This window comes from Coregonus lavaretus, assembly GCF_964263955.1.
Source record: "Coregonus lavaretus genome assembly, chromosome: 11".
Lineage (NCBI taxonomy): Eukaryota > Metazoa > Chordata > Actinopteri > Salmoniformes > Salmonidae > Coregonus > Coregonus lavaretus.
Window position 1 is genome coordinate 34,399,967 of NC_139998.1, and position 18,016 is coordinate 34,417,982.

Below are 18,016 nucleotides of genomic sequence, written 5' to 3' on the forward strand. Positions count from 1 at the left end.
TGACTGTTAGCTAGCAAGCTACTCACAGCATGCCGGCAAAGCACACTGTTATGAAGGGATGCCATAATGTAAAATTAAGCTTTTCATTTCGGGTGGACAGGCTGCACCGAAAATTACGATCATGTCACGCGTGTGTAGTGCACATTTCGAGTGAAGTTGCTTTATCAAATGGGAAGAACATTCGATGGGTCTTGCCAGGAAGCTAATCCTGAAGACGGATGCTGTACCATCATTGACAGTGGATCTTGCAAGCGCTGACCATAATGTAAGTATCAGAGTTTAATGAGTCTGACACGGTGGCCAACATTTTGGGGGATCGCGGGGCTAACATTAGGTAATGCAACTGTGGCTTCTTTGACTTGTGAATGGTATATTTTCTGTAACACACCTGATAATCACTAAATGGTTTTTGTTCTTCCATCCCTAAGCCCCTTACATTGAGTCATAGAATTGCCAGCACACAGCTGATACAAAGGAATGTTGTTCACAAAAGGAGTTGCTGTGTATATAGTATTTGTAATTTACTCCTGAAAATCATATTTTACCATTCCATTGTATGGGTTGTTGTCTTACAGTTGATGTAGCTTGTGTCGTTGGAGCTAATCATGATGTTTGGGGGGGATTATTTAACTTTCCAACTCCTTTTGTCTTTCCACTATCAAGCTGTAATGATATACATTTTACTCTGTCTATACAGCTTCCCCGGCAACCACCACAGCAGGAATGCTGTGATACAAAATCAGCTTTCCCAAGGCAAAGAAGGGGGATATGCTGTAAAGACAGACCCAACATACTGCAAGTCATAGTTATTCATTTCAAATTTGCATCAATTGAGCATTTCAGGCACACAACAATTCTAAATACAAACATTGAAAAGTTTCACAAAACAGTTCATGACCAAATATTGCATATTTCAAATTGAGTACTTCAAAAACACACAAAAAAAACATTTGTAGAATGAGTAGATCACTACATCAATGAATTGATAGCATCAACTCAGAACAGTAAATTAAAGGAAATTAAACATTTCCCTTTTCAAAAACATTACAGGCTACGTAGACAGGCTCCAGGATCTCGTCTTCAACGAGGTCACCCTTGATCCAGCGCCGTATGTGGGGAAGCAGCGCGTGCTGTCCAGCCCACGACCCCTGTCTGCCCAGTGTGAGAGGCCTAACAAGGAGGAGGCCCTAGCTGGATTTGTCTCCAGCTTCAATCTTGGGAGTGAATGAAGCCAAGTGGGTGACTGAAGCCTTCTTGATTGAAGCGGGATACATGGTTCCCCCTCCTCTCCCGCTTCCCTCCCCATCAATCTCAGTAGTTGGTTGTTATTCACTTTTACTTTATATTATATAACATTTTGTTACTTTGTATTGTTTTTTTCAAGAATTAGGATTGGAGATGAGTGTTTCAAGTTTTACGAATCCTGCAGACTGTATGTGCCTATATTAGGCTTATGGCTCTATTCTGTAATTTTTTAAATGTCAAATGATTTCTCACCATTATTTCTCACCTTTATTTCTAATGAGTGTTCATGTTTGTTCATGTTGATCAATATTTCTGCAATGCTGGCCTATTTTAAAATATCCAATAAATGTCTGATCAATACATACAATGCTGAATATATTGTTGTTTATAACGCTAAAGCAGAGTCACCAATAAATTAGGGTGACTCCCCTAGCGACTCTCGAACCCAGGCCACCAGCACTAATGAAGAACATCCTAACCACTGTCCCAATAACGGATATCTCTAGGGCGAGTATAGTTAGTTCCTGTCCAGAATAAACCCTAAACCCTTCTCCCTAGGCACTTGTGTAGATCTGAAACGACTTGATAGGTGTAAGCAATATAGTTAATGTACTTTGAAGTAAATCTCAGCTCTGTTAAAAGTACACTCAAGAAAAACTTTCATTGATCATAGTGATTTAGGAGTATAATTAAAAGCAGGTTATTATGCCCCACCAATATTAGACAACTATACAGAAAGCCCTTAAATTGTTGAAATATGTCAATCAAATCAATGATGAGAGAATGGTCAAATTAACTGACACTGACATGGTGGCGTAACAGGAAGATTTGATTTCCATGAACCAAGAGGTTGAGTTCAAATTCCGGGTGTAGACATGTTCAATAATTATTGCTGTGTAAATGAACATGCACTTACAGTGAGGGAAAAAAGTATTTGATCCCCTGCTGATTTTGTACGTTTGCCCACTGACAAAGAAATGATTAGTCTATAATTTTAATGGTAGGTTTATTTGAACAGTGAGAGACAGAATAACAACAAAAAAATCCAGAAAAACGCATGTCAACATTTTTATTAATTGATTTGCATTTTAATGAGGGAAATAAGTATTTGACCCCTCTGCAAAACATGACTTAGTACTTGGTGGCAAAACCCTTGTTGGCAATCACAGAGGTCAGACGTTTTTTGTAGTTGGCCACCAGGTTTGCACACATCTCAGGAGGGATTTTGTCCCACTCCTCTTTGCAGATCTTCTCCAAGTCATTAAGGTTTCGAGGCTGACGTTTGGCAACTCGAATGTTCAGCTCCCTCCACAGATTTTCTATGGGATTAAGGTCTGGAGACTGGCTAGGCCACTCCAGGACCTTAATGTGCTTCTTCTTGAGCCACTCCTTTGTTGCCTTGGCCGTGTGTTTTGGGTCATTGTCATTCTGGAATACCCATCTACGACCCATTTTCAATGCCCTGGCTGAGGGAAGGAGGTTCTCACCCAAGATTTGACAGTACATGGCCCCGTCCATCGTCCCTTTGATGCGGTGAAGTTTTCCTGTCCCCTTAGCAGAAAAACACCCCCAAAGCATAATGTTTCCACCTCCATGTGGACGGTGGGGATGGTGTTCTTGGGGTCATAGGCAGCATTCCTCCTCCTCCAAACATGGCGAGTTGACTTGATGCCAAAGAGCACCATTTTGGTCTCATCTGACCACAACACTTTCACCCAGTTCTCCTCTGAATCATTCAGATGTTCATTGGCAAACTTCAGATGGGCATGTATATATGCTTTCTTGAGCAGGGGGACCTTGTGTGCGCTGCAGGATTTCAGTCCTTCACGGCGTACTATGTTACAAATTGTTTTCTTGGTGACTATGGTCCCAGCTGCCTTGAGATCATTGACAAGATCCTCCCGTGTAGTTCTGGGCTGATTCCTCACCGTTCTCATGATCATTGCAACTCCACGAGGTGAGATCTTGCATGGAGCCCCAGGCCGAGGGAGATTGACAGTTCTTTTGTGTTTCTTCCATTTGCGAATAATCGCACCAACTGTTGTCACCTTCTCACCAAGCTGCTTGGCGATGGTCTTGTAGCCCATTCCAGCCTTGTGTAGGTCTACGATCTTGTCCCTGACATCCTTGGAGAGCTCTTTGGTCTTGGCCATGGTGGAGAGTTTGGATTCTGATTGATTGATTGCTTCTGTGGACAGGTGTCTTTTATACAGGTAACAAGCTGAGATTAGGAGCACTCCCTTTAAGAGTGTGCTCCTAATCTCAACTCGTTACCTGTATAAAAGACACCTGGGAGCCAGAAATCTTTCTGATTGAGAGGGGGTCAAATACTTATTTCCCTCATTAAAATGCAAATCAATTTATAACATTTTTGACATGCGTTTTTCTGGATTTGTTTGTTGTTATTCTGTCTCTCACTGTTCAAATAAACCTACCATTAAAATTATAGACTGATCATTTCTTTGTCAGTGGGCAAACATACAAATCAGCAGGGGATCAAAACAATTTTTCCCTCACTGTAAATCCACTCTGTGTGTGTGAGTATCCCTAACCTTGTCAACAGACAAAAGGAGCTGTGAATAGATCAGTGGTTCACCAATCAGGGCCTTAATGGGCTTGGCAACAGTAACAAGGTGTGATGTGTAATGATGAAACATTTTTTTGGGGGGAGAACGTTTCTTTGGGACCATCAGGCAACGTACTGACAACTGATACACAGAAATGTTCTTGCAACGTCCCCATGAAATGTGTCTAGAACATTAATATTGTATATTCTAAGAACATGGCAACCATGTTCATTGTATGTTTGATGTGATGTTGATGGAATATTCTCCTAACCCTCAGAAAACTGGACACTAAAAACATTAGGGGAACATTACGGGTAACATTACAAAAATGTTCTCTCTACCTAGAATTGTTAGCTGGGATAATGCTTGTTGTGTAATCATAGAAAGAGTAACATCATTCTACATGTTTAGTCAACTGTCAAATCTAATCCCACAACAGTGCTATGAATCATCAGATTGAGTTATTATAGGTCCACAGTCTGTGCTTAACACAGACAGTTAGCCTAGCCTTTAGCGCGTTGGGCCAGTAACTGAAATGTTGCTAGTTTGAATCCCTGAGCCGACAAGGTGAAAACTCTGTCGATTTGCCCTTGAGCAAGGCACTTAACCCTAATTGCTCCAGGGTTGTCGTCAATAATGGCTGATCCCTGAAGGTGTCCAGAGGGAGTTGGGATATGCAAAAAAAAATCATTTTCCATTTCACACCTCACACTCATACAGGTTACCCACTTGTACATGCAGTGAAACAGGACAACTATAAGCACCCCCTATTTGACATTTTGAATATCAAGGAAACAAAATCACACCTCCATTAAGAGACAGAACAATTGTAAGGTCAGTGTAAGGTCAGTGTAAGGCCCTGGTATTAACATAGGCCTACCTCTTGAATCTACAGAAAGAATAGGCTACTTGTGCTGTTCTCTTAAAGGGATTAGACACACATTAGGCGGCTGTGGTGGTGGTGCTGGAGTTAGGCCTAGGTACACTGCTTTAGTCCGTTTTTGTCTGGTCTTGAAGGTATTAAGGATTTCATGATAATTTGTGAATGGTAATTGCATAATCCCATTAGTTGATAGTGGCTCAAAAAAGCTGTGTGTTTGTTATTTAGGCTGTTTTACATGGGTGGTCGTGTAGAGGGATTGTGGGACGACAGTACAGTCGGATGGGGGACATTATGAGGTTGTTTCTCTAGGCATCTAAGGCTTGTTACTCCCGCATATTTCCATCTAAAAGGACCCATGAGCACCAACGTGAAGTTATAGGAGTCTGTCAAGTTGGGTGTCAAATTATAATTTTTCGATCAATTAAGGCATATATACATTTTCAATCATTTTCTATCATAAAAATTAGGAATGAGCAAAGGCTTGGATTTCTGGTCAAACAGATGGAAAAGGGTTCTTAGACAACATCTACCAGAAAAAGTGTTAAAATCCAAAGACAATACTGTTGCAGTAAAGACCCCTGCCAACTAATATCAACACTTTTATATTTAGTTTTGGAGAAATTATTTGGTTTGTTTCACAAGTTTGGACAGTACAATAGAGAAAAGTACAGAACAGAAACAGTTAAGTAAAGAAAAGTAGAGTTCAGTACAGTAGAGCACACTAGAGTACAGTATAATTTACTGTATTGTACTGTACATACTGTATCTACTGTACTGTACTGAACTCTACTGTGCTGTGCTGTACTCTACTGTGCTCTACTGTGATGTCCAAACTTGTGAAACATAGACGTTTATGATTGTTTCAGATTTGGTCTGGTCCGGACCAACCAAATTTGTTCTTGTTTGGGGGCAGAGCTCATTACAATAATACCCAAATATGTGAAAAAATGATATTGTATATTTCTACCTTTGTGTACCTATTCAGGATACATCACCATGAAGAGAATGATATTCATATCTATAATTATGCATTTCTGTATAGTACAGTTCAGGGACCCATTATGTAATTCTGTTACCGGATGTAAATCCACTTCACCATTGATTTAAAAGTTTAACAAACCATCAAATTGTATGCATAAGGCCTACAATTTACAGACATTTTCACAAAAACACATTTACTGGAAGAACTGTGCAAATGCAAAGTTTCATAACGGAATTACGGTACATTTTTATGCGACCACGTTTTCAAAAAACTCTTAAATATCGGCTCCGAATTACAATTAAAAGATGTCTGCAGAAAGAATTGGGTGTCAGCTATGACAACCTGAGTTTTAAAAAATGAATTTTAGTTATTGAACATGTTTGTTTGACATACGTTTTTAAGTAAAACATCTCAGTCCAAGCGGGATTCCGTAACTGGAACTGCCCTCCCCTAACATCACAGAAGCCACTGTGTGTTGTGTCAAGGACTTTTCAATATTGTATATGCATTTTACGTTTGTTTTTGTCCTCTGCTGAGTTGTCAGTTTCTGTTACTTTTCTTTACCCTGGTGATTTTGATGCTATTTTGACCAGTGTGCAGTTTCCTTTTTGGCTATGGTTAGGCCTAGGTCTATGTTCTGTTGAATACATGGTGGAGCTGGAAACTTGTGAGAGGCTATATCTCAGGATCTAGGCCTATGAAAGAGTTGTATGTAGCCTACATTGTGTGAGAATTATTCTGTAAGAATTCTGTGGTCAGTCTTATCTGTCATTGATGAAAAGAAGAAAGGGAGGGTGTAGCATACATTTATAGGCTAGTTATCAATTGTTGATTAAAGGAGGGCCATCTTTAGACTACTATGTTGTTTCATGGTTTCTATTGATGTTGAGCTTACGTCCTCTGCTCATCATTGGTCTTTTTTAAATTATTTTTGTTAGAAAAGGGCATCGGCTTACCTGATTAATTAAAGAGCAGATAGCCTAGGCTACGTGATTGTGTGTTTTATAAAGTGGTGGTATAGGAATGGGATTAGTGTACCATAGACACATATTGTAAATAATTGGCCTTTGTACTTGCTTCTTTGTGTGATTTAGCCTGTATGTGCTTTCTGCAGGTTTTGTATTTCATGCCACGGTCTTATGTGCTATTGTGTAATTATATAGCCTGTAGGACACATGGCTGACTGTTTAACCATGCCCTGTGATTCCTTTAAGCTGATTTGTAATGTTTTCCAATAGAGAGGGGTTTCTGTCATCTGAAGAACCAATCATGCATGTTCAGTCAGGGGTGACATCAGCAGATTGTGTGACATCACCAGATTGTGTGACATCACCAGATTGTGGTTTCCCCCCAGTCTCTGTGTGAAGTTGTGATGCAGTGTTTGCTAACACTGGCACATTTCTTCCTCTCATTTTCTTTTGTTTTTTATTAGTTTCCTTTGGCATGTTTTTTGTCTATTTATTTCTCATCTTCTACCGTGGATAGTTCTGCTCTACATATTTCTGTTGACCACTGCCTTGACCATGAGGGAGATCCTTTGACTGGACTGGAGCCTTGGAAAGAGAGCAGTGTCAATTTTTTTTTAGCCTAACCAGTAAAAACATGGAAGAGTAAACCTTCCCCACAATATGGTCAACGATTTGCTATATAAACAGACGAAATCTTTTTTTTTCAAAGCAACAAAATGGAGCACATTATAATAGCCATGTAGCCTATAATGTTTGAGTACGCTTGCATTGTGCTCTAACATCACATTTTTAACCAAGTACTTAGGTCTATGTGAATGTTACACAACATTGCAACCAAAAGCTACCTCTTGATTTGTTAGATAGCCAGCAAAAAAAACAGCCTTCTTTCTCGCCTAAATGTTTGATTTGTTATTTGTGCCTTTTCTATTTAAAAAAGTGGCAAGTGTGTATGTGTGCGTGTGAGAGAGTGAGATTGACGGAGACAGTGAGGGAGTCTCACTCCCAGGACTGTGGCACTGCTGAGCTGAGTGCTGTCTGCTGAGGTGGTGGTGTGACTGAGTTGGAGGTATTTATAGATGCGAGTATGTGCATGTGTTGTATTTATTATGGGTGTTTGTCTGGTCATAGAGCGGGCCTGCTGAGCTTTGGTTACAGTCATTTCCATCTAAAAGGACCCATGAGCACCAACATGTGAAGTTCATAGGAGTATATCAAATTGTTTGTCAAATGAAAGCTAAGAGTCTATACTTCTGGGAAATGAAGGCATAGATGCATTTTTCAACGATTTTCCATCTTAAACATTTTGCATAAGTAATGGTTTGGATTTCATATACCAGAAAAAGTAGAAATTCATCAAAACACAATAATGTTGAAGTGAAGACCCCTGCCAACTAATATCAACACTTATATTTCGTTTTGGATAAATTATTTGCCTTCTGTAAATTTAAGAAACATTGCATTGTGCTTTGTAATTCCGTTACCAAAAACCCACATACAGTATCTTAAAGATATTTTCTAATTTCTCTCTCTCATGAGGAGGGAGGATAATGAAAGTTCGCAGAAGTAACAAGTAAAGGTAGACCTACCAATTAGTTTAATGATTATTAAGTGATTAAAACTCTTAATTCTGTTACCAAACCACAGTTGGGTCACCTGCTACTGTCCTCCCTTCCACTGGCATACTGTTATGTTCAGCTCATAACTGTTTTCTTCTCTTTCTGTTGTCTGGTGGTCAAAGTGAGAGTGTGAAAAGTCTGGACAACCCCTCCCTCTCTCTGCCTCTCTCTCTCTTTTCTCTCTCTCCAGTTAATGTTACCTCTCCCGGCTCTTACTGACACCTACCCATGAGCTGCAACCACTGAGCACCGACCGACATCGGACATCCGTGGATGTTGAAAGTAGTTGAAATTTGGTCAGTCCACCCTGGCCTTGATTTCAACATCCACAGACGTCGTTTTTTGGGCTGGACCGGCCTTGATTTCAACGTGCATAGACGTCCATGGTTGATGACTGGACCAAATCTGAACCAATCATAGATGTCTATGTTGTACAAGTTTGGACAGCACAGTACAGTATATTGAAGCCCAGTAGAGTACAGTAAAGAAAAGTACGGTAGTGTAGAGTATAATGTGCTGTACTGTGATGTCGAAACTTGTGAAACATAGACATCTAGGATTGGTTCAGATTTGGTCCGGTCCAGACCCACCAAATTTGGTCTTGTTTGCGGGCGGAGGTCATTAGAATAATTTCCATATATACAAAGGATGATATTGTATATTTCTACCTTTGTGTACCTATTCAGGATACATCGCCATAAAGACAATGACATTCATATCCATAATTATGCATTTCTGTGTAGTACAGATCAGGGGCCCATTAAGTAATTGAGAATAATGAAATATAATAATAATGTATGCACTCACTAACTGTAAGTCGCTCTCGATAAGAGCGTCTGCTAAATGACTAAAATGTAATTCCGTTACCGTAATTCTGTTACTGGGTGTAAATCCACTTCACTTACTGTAGTTCAATAACCAAAATAGATTTTTTTAACTAAAGGTTTCATGTCATAGCTGACACCCCATTCTTTCTGCAGATGTCTTTGAATCTTAATTCGGAGCAGATATTTGAGAGTTTTTGTAAAACATGGTTGCATAAAAAACTGAGGGAGATTTTACCGCAATTCTGTTACCAAACTTTGCATCAGCACAGTTCTTCCAGTAAATGTTTATTTTATTTTGTTTTTCTGTGTAAATTGTTCAAAGTAGTCCTTGTTCATAGAGTTGTATGGTTTGTTTAACTTTGTAATCAGTGGTTTTGTTTGGAATACATGTTAAAGTGAAAAATCTGAGTCTCAGCGTAATTCTGTTACCATGGAATTGCCCTCACAGAAAGGCTAAAAATAGAAGTGATTAATGTTGCTGCTGAAATCAAAAGTGATTATAAATACACTGCTTCTCTATTAGTTGTAATGACTGTGGTAATGCATGAATGGTTGATTAGTGGATTTGTACAATATGGTAATGAAGATGGCTGTGCGTTACAGACAGGGATACAGTACAGAGGCACAGCTCCACTTACATAAATCAAATCAAATCAAATTTTATTGGCCACATGCGCCGAATACAACAGGTGCAGACATTACAGTTAAATGTTTACTTACAGCCCTTACAGCCCTTAACCAACAGTGCATTTATTTTTAATAAAAAAGTAAAATAAAACAACAACAAAAAAGTGTTGAGAAAAAAAGAGCAGAAGTAAAATAAAATAACAGTAGGGAGGCTATATATACAGGGGGGTACCGGTGCAGAGTCAATGTGCGGGGGCACCGGCTAGTTGAGGTAGTTGAAGTAATATGTACATGTGGGTAGAGTTAAAGTGACTATGCATAAATCATTAACAGAGTAGCAGCAGCGTAAAAAAATGGGGTGGGGGGGGCAGTGCAAATAGTCTGGGTAGCCATGATTAGCTGTTCAGGAGTCTTATGGCTTGGGGGTAGAAGCTGTTGAGAAGTCTTTTGGACCTAGACTTGGCACTCCGGTACCGCTTGCCGTGCGGTAGCAGAGAGAAAAGTCTATGACTAGGGTGGCTGGAGTCTTTGACAATTTTGAGGGCCTTCCTCTGACACCGCCTGGTATAGAGGTCCTGGATGGCAGGAAGCTTGGCCCCAGTGATGTACTGGGCCGTACGCACTACCCTCTGTAGTGCCTTGCGGTCGGAGGCCAAGCAGTTGCCATACCAGGGGGTGATGCAACCAGTCAGGATGCTCTCGATGGTGCAGCTGTATAATTTTTTTGAGGATCCGAGGACCCATGACGAATCTTTTCAGTCTCCTGAGGGGGAATAGGCTTTGTCGTGCCCTCTTCACGACTGTCTTGGTGTGTTTGGACCATGATAGTTCGTTGGTGATGTGGACACCAAGGAACTTGAAGCTCTCAACCTGTTCCACTACAGCCCCGTCGATGAGAATGGGGGTGTGCTCAGTCCTCTTTTTTTTCCTGTAGTCCACAAGGGTGCCCACATAGATAGACATGTTCTGCGTGGCATGGCCAACAGATACACTATATATTCAAAAGTATGTGGGCACCCCTTCAAATTAGTGGATTCAGCTATTTCAGACACACCCGTTGCTGACAGGTGTATAAAATCGAGCACACAGCCATGCGATCTCCATAGACAAACATTGGCTGTAGAATGGCCTTACTGAAGAGTTCAGTGACTTTCAACGTGGCACCGTCATCGGATGCCACCTTTCCAACAGGTCAGTTCGTCAAATTTCTGCCCTGCTAGAGCTGCCCCGGTCAACTGTAAGTGCTGTTATTGTGAAGTGGAAACCTCTAGGAACAACAACGGCACAGCCGCGAAGTGGTAGGCCACACAAGCTCACAGTACGGGCCCGCCGAGTGCTGAAACGCGTAGAGCATAAAAATTGTCTGTCCTCGGTTGCAACACTCACTACCGAGTTCCAAACTACCTCTGGAAGCAACATCAGCACAAGAACTGTTCGTCGGGAGCTTCATGAAATGGGTTTCCATGGCCGAGCAGCCGCACACAAGCCTAAGATCACCATGCGCAATGCCAAGCATCGGCTGGAGTGGTGTAAAGCTCGCCTCCATTGGACTCTGGAGTAGTGGAAACGCGTTTTCTGGAGTGATGAATCACGCTTCACCATCTGGCAGTCTGACAGACGAATCTGGGTTTGGCGGATGCCAGGAGAACGGTACCTGCCCCAATGCATATTGCCAACTGTATAAAGTTTGGTGGATGAGGAATAATGGTCTGGGGCTGTTTTTCATGGTTCGGGCTAGGCCCCATAGTTCCAGTGAAGGGAAATCTTAACGCTACAGCATCCAATGACATTCTAGATGATTCTGTGCTTCCAACTTTGTGGCAACCGTTTGGGAAGGCCCTTTCCTGTTTCAACATGATAATGCCCCTGTGCACAAAGCGAGGTCCATACAGAAATGGTTTTCGAGATCAGTGTGGAAGAACTTGACTGGCCTGCACAGAGCCATGACCTCAACCCCATCGAACACCTTTGGGATGAATTGGAACGCCGACTGCGAGCCAGGCCTAATCGCCCAACATCAGTGCCCGACCTCACTATTGCTCTTGTGGCTGAATGGAAGCAAGTCCCCGCAGCAATGTTCCAACATCTAGTGGAAATCTTTCCCAGAAGAATGGAGGCTGTTATAGCAGCAAAGGGGGGACCAACTCCATATTAATGTCCATGATTTTGGAATGAGATGTCTGACAAGCAGGTGTCCACATACTTTGGGTCATGTAGTGTACTTCACAGCAGCACTGTGCACAGGCCTTAGGTGTCCTGTTATCAACCAGCAAGGAGGGTTAGATTACAGTGTGTAACACACTCACACACACACACAGGGGTTGTGTAAGCTGTCACAATTACGAGCTGGATGGAGTGGCGAGACAGTGACAGCGTCACTATACTGACCCTGACATTACTCTGTTGCCGGAGTGTTCCAGGCTAAATGAACTCCGTGCTTCTGATTAGTTTGGCATTCATGTATACGGCTATGAAGGGACATTGGACCTAAGATTTCATGTCACAGGATTTAAGTATGAATTTGCATGAATATTATTGTAAATAGAGGTAGGATTGACAGGGAAATGGTTGAGGTTTGAAATGGTTTCGTAATTTGTACAGTATGAGGCTTTTCAGGGTCCTTGGGGAGAGAAGCCTTGACCTTTTTCAGATTGACAGAGTTGTGGGATGTTTGTGGTGTACTGTACTGACTGAAACAAAGCGTTTTGCTCCTTCTGTAGGCCATGGGAAGAATCATAAGGATGCTGCATCTGTGCGTGCCACTCATCCCATACCAGCCGCCTGTGGGATCTACTACTTTGAAGTGAAGATTGTCAGCAAGGGCAGGGATGGGTACGTAGTTGCTGATAGTTAGTACCCCTAATGTTCTAACCTCAAACGTTAAATGATTACACCACGATCTGTTTACTCATGTTAGCTATTACTGTAGGCCATCTCTATTTGTGCAGTTGAAAATGGCATGTTGAGCAACATGTAGAGAAACTAAAGAGAGCAGTAAATAAAGGAAAGCAACTTTGGGTCTGAAAGGATTAATCAGTCCAGCTATTGACCCATATCAGACTGACTCATGTTGTCTAAGCTAATGATGTCTCTAACCTTTGACCACCTCCTGTTGTTGTTGTTGTCTCCAGGTACATGGGAATTGGTCTGTCTGCCCAGGGGGTCAACATGAACAGACTGCCTGGTGAGTATGAGGGATGGTAAGGGAAGAGGGAAGGGAGGGCGGTGGCAGAAGGGAAGGCTGAGTCAGTATGGGATGAGTAGGGGTTTTGGAGGTCAAAGGGTTCACAGCTAGAACCCTGCCCTGCTGTATTGGTTTATGACTGAAGGACAAGGGGTAGTAGTCAGTGTGTGCTTTGGTTGTGCGACTGTAATAGATTGTGGACAACTAAATGTGTTTTTTAAACACAACTCTGAAATTAGCACAACTCAAAAATGAAAACATGTTATCTTCAGATCTCCTCACACCATCACTGCAGCAGTGACTGATGTGATTCTAGATAAAAACCACATAAGGTTCAGTTTTTACTATTTGAGGGGCACAGTTTTAAGGTGTTAATCTACGTTTTAGAGTGCCATGGGAATCTATATCCAGATTTGTGTTTCCAGATTTGTCATCTTTCCTCTGGAGTGCCTGGATGGATCTAGATTCAATGTCACATTGAAACCATGTGTAGTGATGATGTCTCCCAGAGTGTCTGACTGCTCCAGAGCAGGCATGGGCTTGTTTGAGCACAGCCGTTAGTAATGAGAGGATGAAATTTAACATGCGAAATACCAGCAAGTACCCTTTTTCCTCCACATAAAAGCTTTCAGTGTCTGTATGAAGGTCAGGTGATAGTGGAGCTGCCACAGGCAGGATGGCTGGCTCACATTCATTGAAGAGGAAGGGAGAAATAAACGAGTAATCGTTGATAATTTCATTTCAAGAAATCCGCTTAAGGCCATCTCATCCTCAATACAGTATAGGCCTAGGGCCCAAATTGAATTTTCCTCAATCATAAATTCTACAATAGTTACATATAGACCTACTGTTGAATGGTCAGAACATAGATCAAATTGGTCCATCTGCAGCACTCCTGATACAGTGAATGAAGCCATCCAAGCAGAAACTCAAGCCAAGGCCTGATGAGATTGGATTGGATTGAATGTAACCAAACAGGCTAGTAGATGAGTGTGTTTACCACCAAACACAGAGGGGAGATGTGAGCAGTATCACTGCATGAATACAGGGCCATCTGCACCCTGGACTGGCCTGGCCTGGCCCACTGCTCAGCAGTAATTAGTTAACCAAACACTCTTTCTTTCATCACCAGTTGAACAGGCAATGGAGGTTAAACAGAAAGTACATGTAGATTTAATACATTCTTACCTCTGTAGCTCAGCTGGTAGAGCACGGCGCTTGTAACGCCAAGGTAGTGGGTTCGATCCCTGGGACCACCCATACACAAAAAAAATGTATGCACGCATGACTGTAAGTCGCTTTGGATAAAAGCGTCTGCTAAATGGCATATTATTATTATTATTATTACATAACTCCATCAAATTCTCTCTTGCCCTTTCTCTCCACTCTCATGCATGTGAAGATATCACTGATTGGCTGCTGGGGACACAAGACAGGTTGGAAGAGGGTTGGCATATTGCTGCCGAGGGGCTGACAGTATGTTTCCCCTTGTGCACTGATGCAATTCCCTGCCTATTAGATAATTCCTCAATGCTGCTCTGACCAATCATATGACCCCTGCCTCAGGCTGTGTCACCTGCCTATTGGGTTCTCCATGGCGCCTGAGGCCTTTGGAATGCTTTGGACTCATCCAGCCAATTCTACATGCTCTTGCTGACTACAACTGCTGTTTATTCACTCCCAGCTCTGAGTGCTTCAAATGTATCTCTGTTACACAATGGTTGGAATATGGTGGAAATGGCTGCATGTGTGTGAGAGAGTTTAGTTGTATGAACATATTGTTTATGAAGATTTATTTAGGTTTCTAGTACATTATATGCCAACGGACTTCAGTACATTTCTGTGACCCGTGTGTGTGTGGTCTGGTTCTGGCTGGAATAGTTGTAATATTCCCTGTTGACCTCTGTGTGTCTGATCCCATAGTGGAGCCCTGTCTATTTCATTAGCATGTAGGGAACACTGAGCCCAGCTTTAGGAGCAATATCCCTGTCAGCGCTGCTCCGCACATTAATCTAATACCTCACAGTTCACACACACAACCTACTTTCTCTGCGCCACTTTCACTTTTTGGTTGGTGACAGATATTGATTGAGCCAACAATATACACTCACTGCACACACACATACAGTTGAAGTGGGAAGTTTACATACACCTTAGCCAAATACATTTAAACTCAGTTTCACAATTCCTGACATTTAATCCTAGTAAAAATTCCCTGTCTTAGGTCAGTTAGGATCACCACTTTATTTTAAGAATGTGAAATGTCAGAATAGTAGAGAGAATTATTTATTTCAGCTTTTATTTCTTTCATCACATTCCCAGTGGGTCAGAAGTTTACATACACTCAATTAGTATTTGGTAGCATTGCCTTTAAATTGTTTCACTTGGGTCAAACGTTTCGGGTAGCCTTCCACAAGCTTCCCACAATAAGTTGGGTGAATTTTGGCCCATTCCTGGTGTAACTGAGTCAGGTTTGTAGGCTTCTTTGCTCGCACCCGCTTTTTCAGTTCTGCCCACAAATGTTCTATAGGATTGAGGTCAGGGCTTTGTGATGGCCACTCCAATACCTTGACTTTGTTGTCCTTAAGCCATTTTGCCACAACTTTGGAAGTATGCTTGGGGTCATTGTCCATTTGGAAGACCAATTTGCGACCAAGCTTTAACCTCCTGACTGATGTCTTGAGATGTTGCTTCAATATATCCACATAAGTTTCCTTCCTCATGATGCCATCTATTTTGTGAAGTGCACCAGTCCCTCCTGCAGCAAAGCACCCCCACAGCATGATCCTGCCACCCCCGTGCCTCACAGTTGGAATGGTGTTCTTCGGCTTGCAAGCCACCCCCTTTTTCCTCCAAACATAACAATGGTCATTATGGCCAAACAGTTCTATTTTTGTTTCATCAGACCAGAGGACATTTCTCCAAAAAGTACGATGTGCAAACCGTAGTCTGGCTGTTTTAATGGTGGTTTTGGAGCGGTGGCTTCTTCCTTGCCGAGCGGCCTTTCAGGTTATGTCGATATAGGACTTGTTTTACTGTGGATATAGATACTTTTGTACCTGTTTCCTCCAGCATCTTCACAAGTGCCTTTGCTGTTGTTCTGGAATTGATTTGCACTTTCCGCACCAAAGTACATTCATCTCTAGGAGACAGAACGCGTCTCCTTCCTGAGCGGTATGATGGCTGCGTGGTCCCATGCTGTTTATACTTGCGTACTATTGTTTGTACAGATGAACGTGGTACCTTCAGGCGTTTGGAAATTGCTCCCAAGGATGAACCAGACTTGTGGAGGTCTTGGCTGATTTCTTTAGATTTTCCCATGATGTCAAGCAAAGAGGCACTGAGTTTGAAGGTAGGCCTTGAAATACATCCACAGGTACACCTCCAATTGACTCAAATGATTTTCTGGAATTTTCCAAGCTGTTTAAAGGCACAGTCAACTTAGTGAATGTAAACTTCTAACCCACTGGAATTGTGATACAGTGAATTGTAAGTGAAATAATCTGTCTGTAAACAATTGTTGGAAAATGTACTTGTGTCATGCACAAAGTAGATGTCCTAACCGACCTGCCAAAACTATAGTTTGTTACCAAAAAATGTGTGGAGTGGTTGAAAAACGAGTTTTAACCTAAGCGTATGTAAACTTCCGACTTCAACTGTAGGCCTATACAATACACCCCCCCCCCCCCCCCCCCCACAAACACATGCACTGACTTGAAGATCTATCATCCACATCTCCCTCTGCACACAGTCTACTATCCTTCCCGGTCCCTATTGATACCATGCACAAACATCATATGTACTGCTCTGTTTGAGTATGACTCATCAGTCAGTGCTCCTATTCAGAGACGGATGCCTCTCGCTGGCCAACCAGAGTATTTCACATGCTATACAGGACAGGAGTGGGGATATCCTAATTAGAAAGATACCATTTGTCAGGCTCAGCTCTACCCCATGTCAGTGTCTTTATGGGGATTATATTACTCATCACACTGCTGGGGTCACCCATCACACTCCTTCCCCTCTCAAATTTATGAGTAGCACTGCCCTAACCATGATGCATATTAATCTAGCTAGATTTGAGATGAGAATGGTTACCTCTAGTTGTAAGCTTCTGAAAGTGTTAGTTCAATATGCCTTGATTTTCTCTGTTTCCTCCAGGTTGTTAATGTGTAATATTAAATATTCATGCCATGGGTCTAGATTTCCTCTAATCACTTCTGCCTTGTCTCCTGTCCCAGGTTGGGACAAGCACTCATATGGTTACCATGGCGACGACGGACACTCCTTCTGCTCTTCAGGGACTGGCCAACCATATGGCCCAACTTTCACCACAGGCGATGTGATTGGCTGCTGTGTGAACCTAATTAATAACACCTGTTTCTACACCAAGAACGGCATCAGTCTAGGTGAGAACTGCACACCAACATTGCAGGGAAAAAAACATCCAAGTTAATTGTTATATGAAAATACAATATGCTTCACCCATTTGAAATGTTCCCAGGCAATTTATACGATTCTGTTTACTTGGTTGCAGATTATAACATTTTCAATTTCTTCCAGTCCATTAACACTTTTCCCTCTGTTTGTTCTCCAGGTGTAGCCTTTACAGACCTCCCTGTGAGTATTACACTGAAATTTGGACATGTTCAATGTCAAGGACTTCTGTTGCAATCAGTAGTGGTAGCTTTGCTGCTTCCATTAGTGGTGATGATATGAAAGACCTACATTATTCACGGTTGCCATGCCATCAAATTATCAAGTGATCAAAATGAATGGCAAGTTCTTACCATTATGGCCAGAGGGGGAATGTGCCCTTGCCAAGGTGTGCATATTGTATATGCCTGTGTTTTCACACCTCTCCCTTTACCCACAGCCCAACCTGTACCCCACAGTGGGCCTGCAGACTCCAGGAGAGATTGTGGATGCTAACTTTGGCCAGCAGCCCTTTGTGTTTGACATTGAGGACTATATGAGTGAATGGAGGGCTAAGATCCATGGCATGATCGCCCGCTTCCCAATCGGAGAGAGACTGGGGGAGTGGCAGGCAGTGCTTCAGAAGTAAGGGATCCATACCCACACCACACTTATCACCCTAACAGACTACTGTGTCTTTC

General features: G+C 42.1%; 1 protein-coding gene across 2 annotated transcripts in view; it reads left to right on the forward strand.

Annotated features, from left to right (window-relative positions):
* LOC311137417 (ran-binding protein 10) overlaps positions 1–18,016 on the forward strand; it is a 28,073-nt gene that overhangs the window by 2,306 nt on the left and 7,751 nt on the right. Inside the window, exons 1-6 of one of the 2 annotated variants that reach the window (XM_084171901.1) lie at positions 12,163–12,228; positions 12,436–12,547; positions 12,847–12,899; positions 17,141–17,308; positions 17,497–17,519; positions 17,776–17,960. In XM_084171901.1, the coding sequence (XP_084028027.1) occupies positions 12,213–12,228; positions 12,436–12,547; positions 12,847–12,899; positions 17,141–17,308; positions 17,497–17,519; positions 17,776–17,960 (557 nt within the window). In that variant the 5' untranslated portion in view covers positions 12,163–12,212. Of the gene's footprint in view, positions 1–12,162; positions 12,229–12,435; positions 12,548–12,846; positions 12,900–17,140; positions 17,309–17,496; positions 17,520–17,775; positions 17,961–18,016 lie in introns of those variants that run through there. The other variant, XM_084171900.1, reaches the window with a different exon arrangement.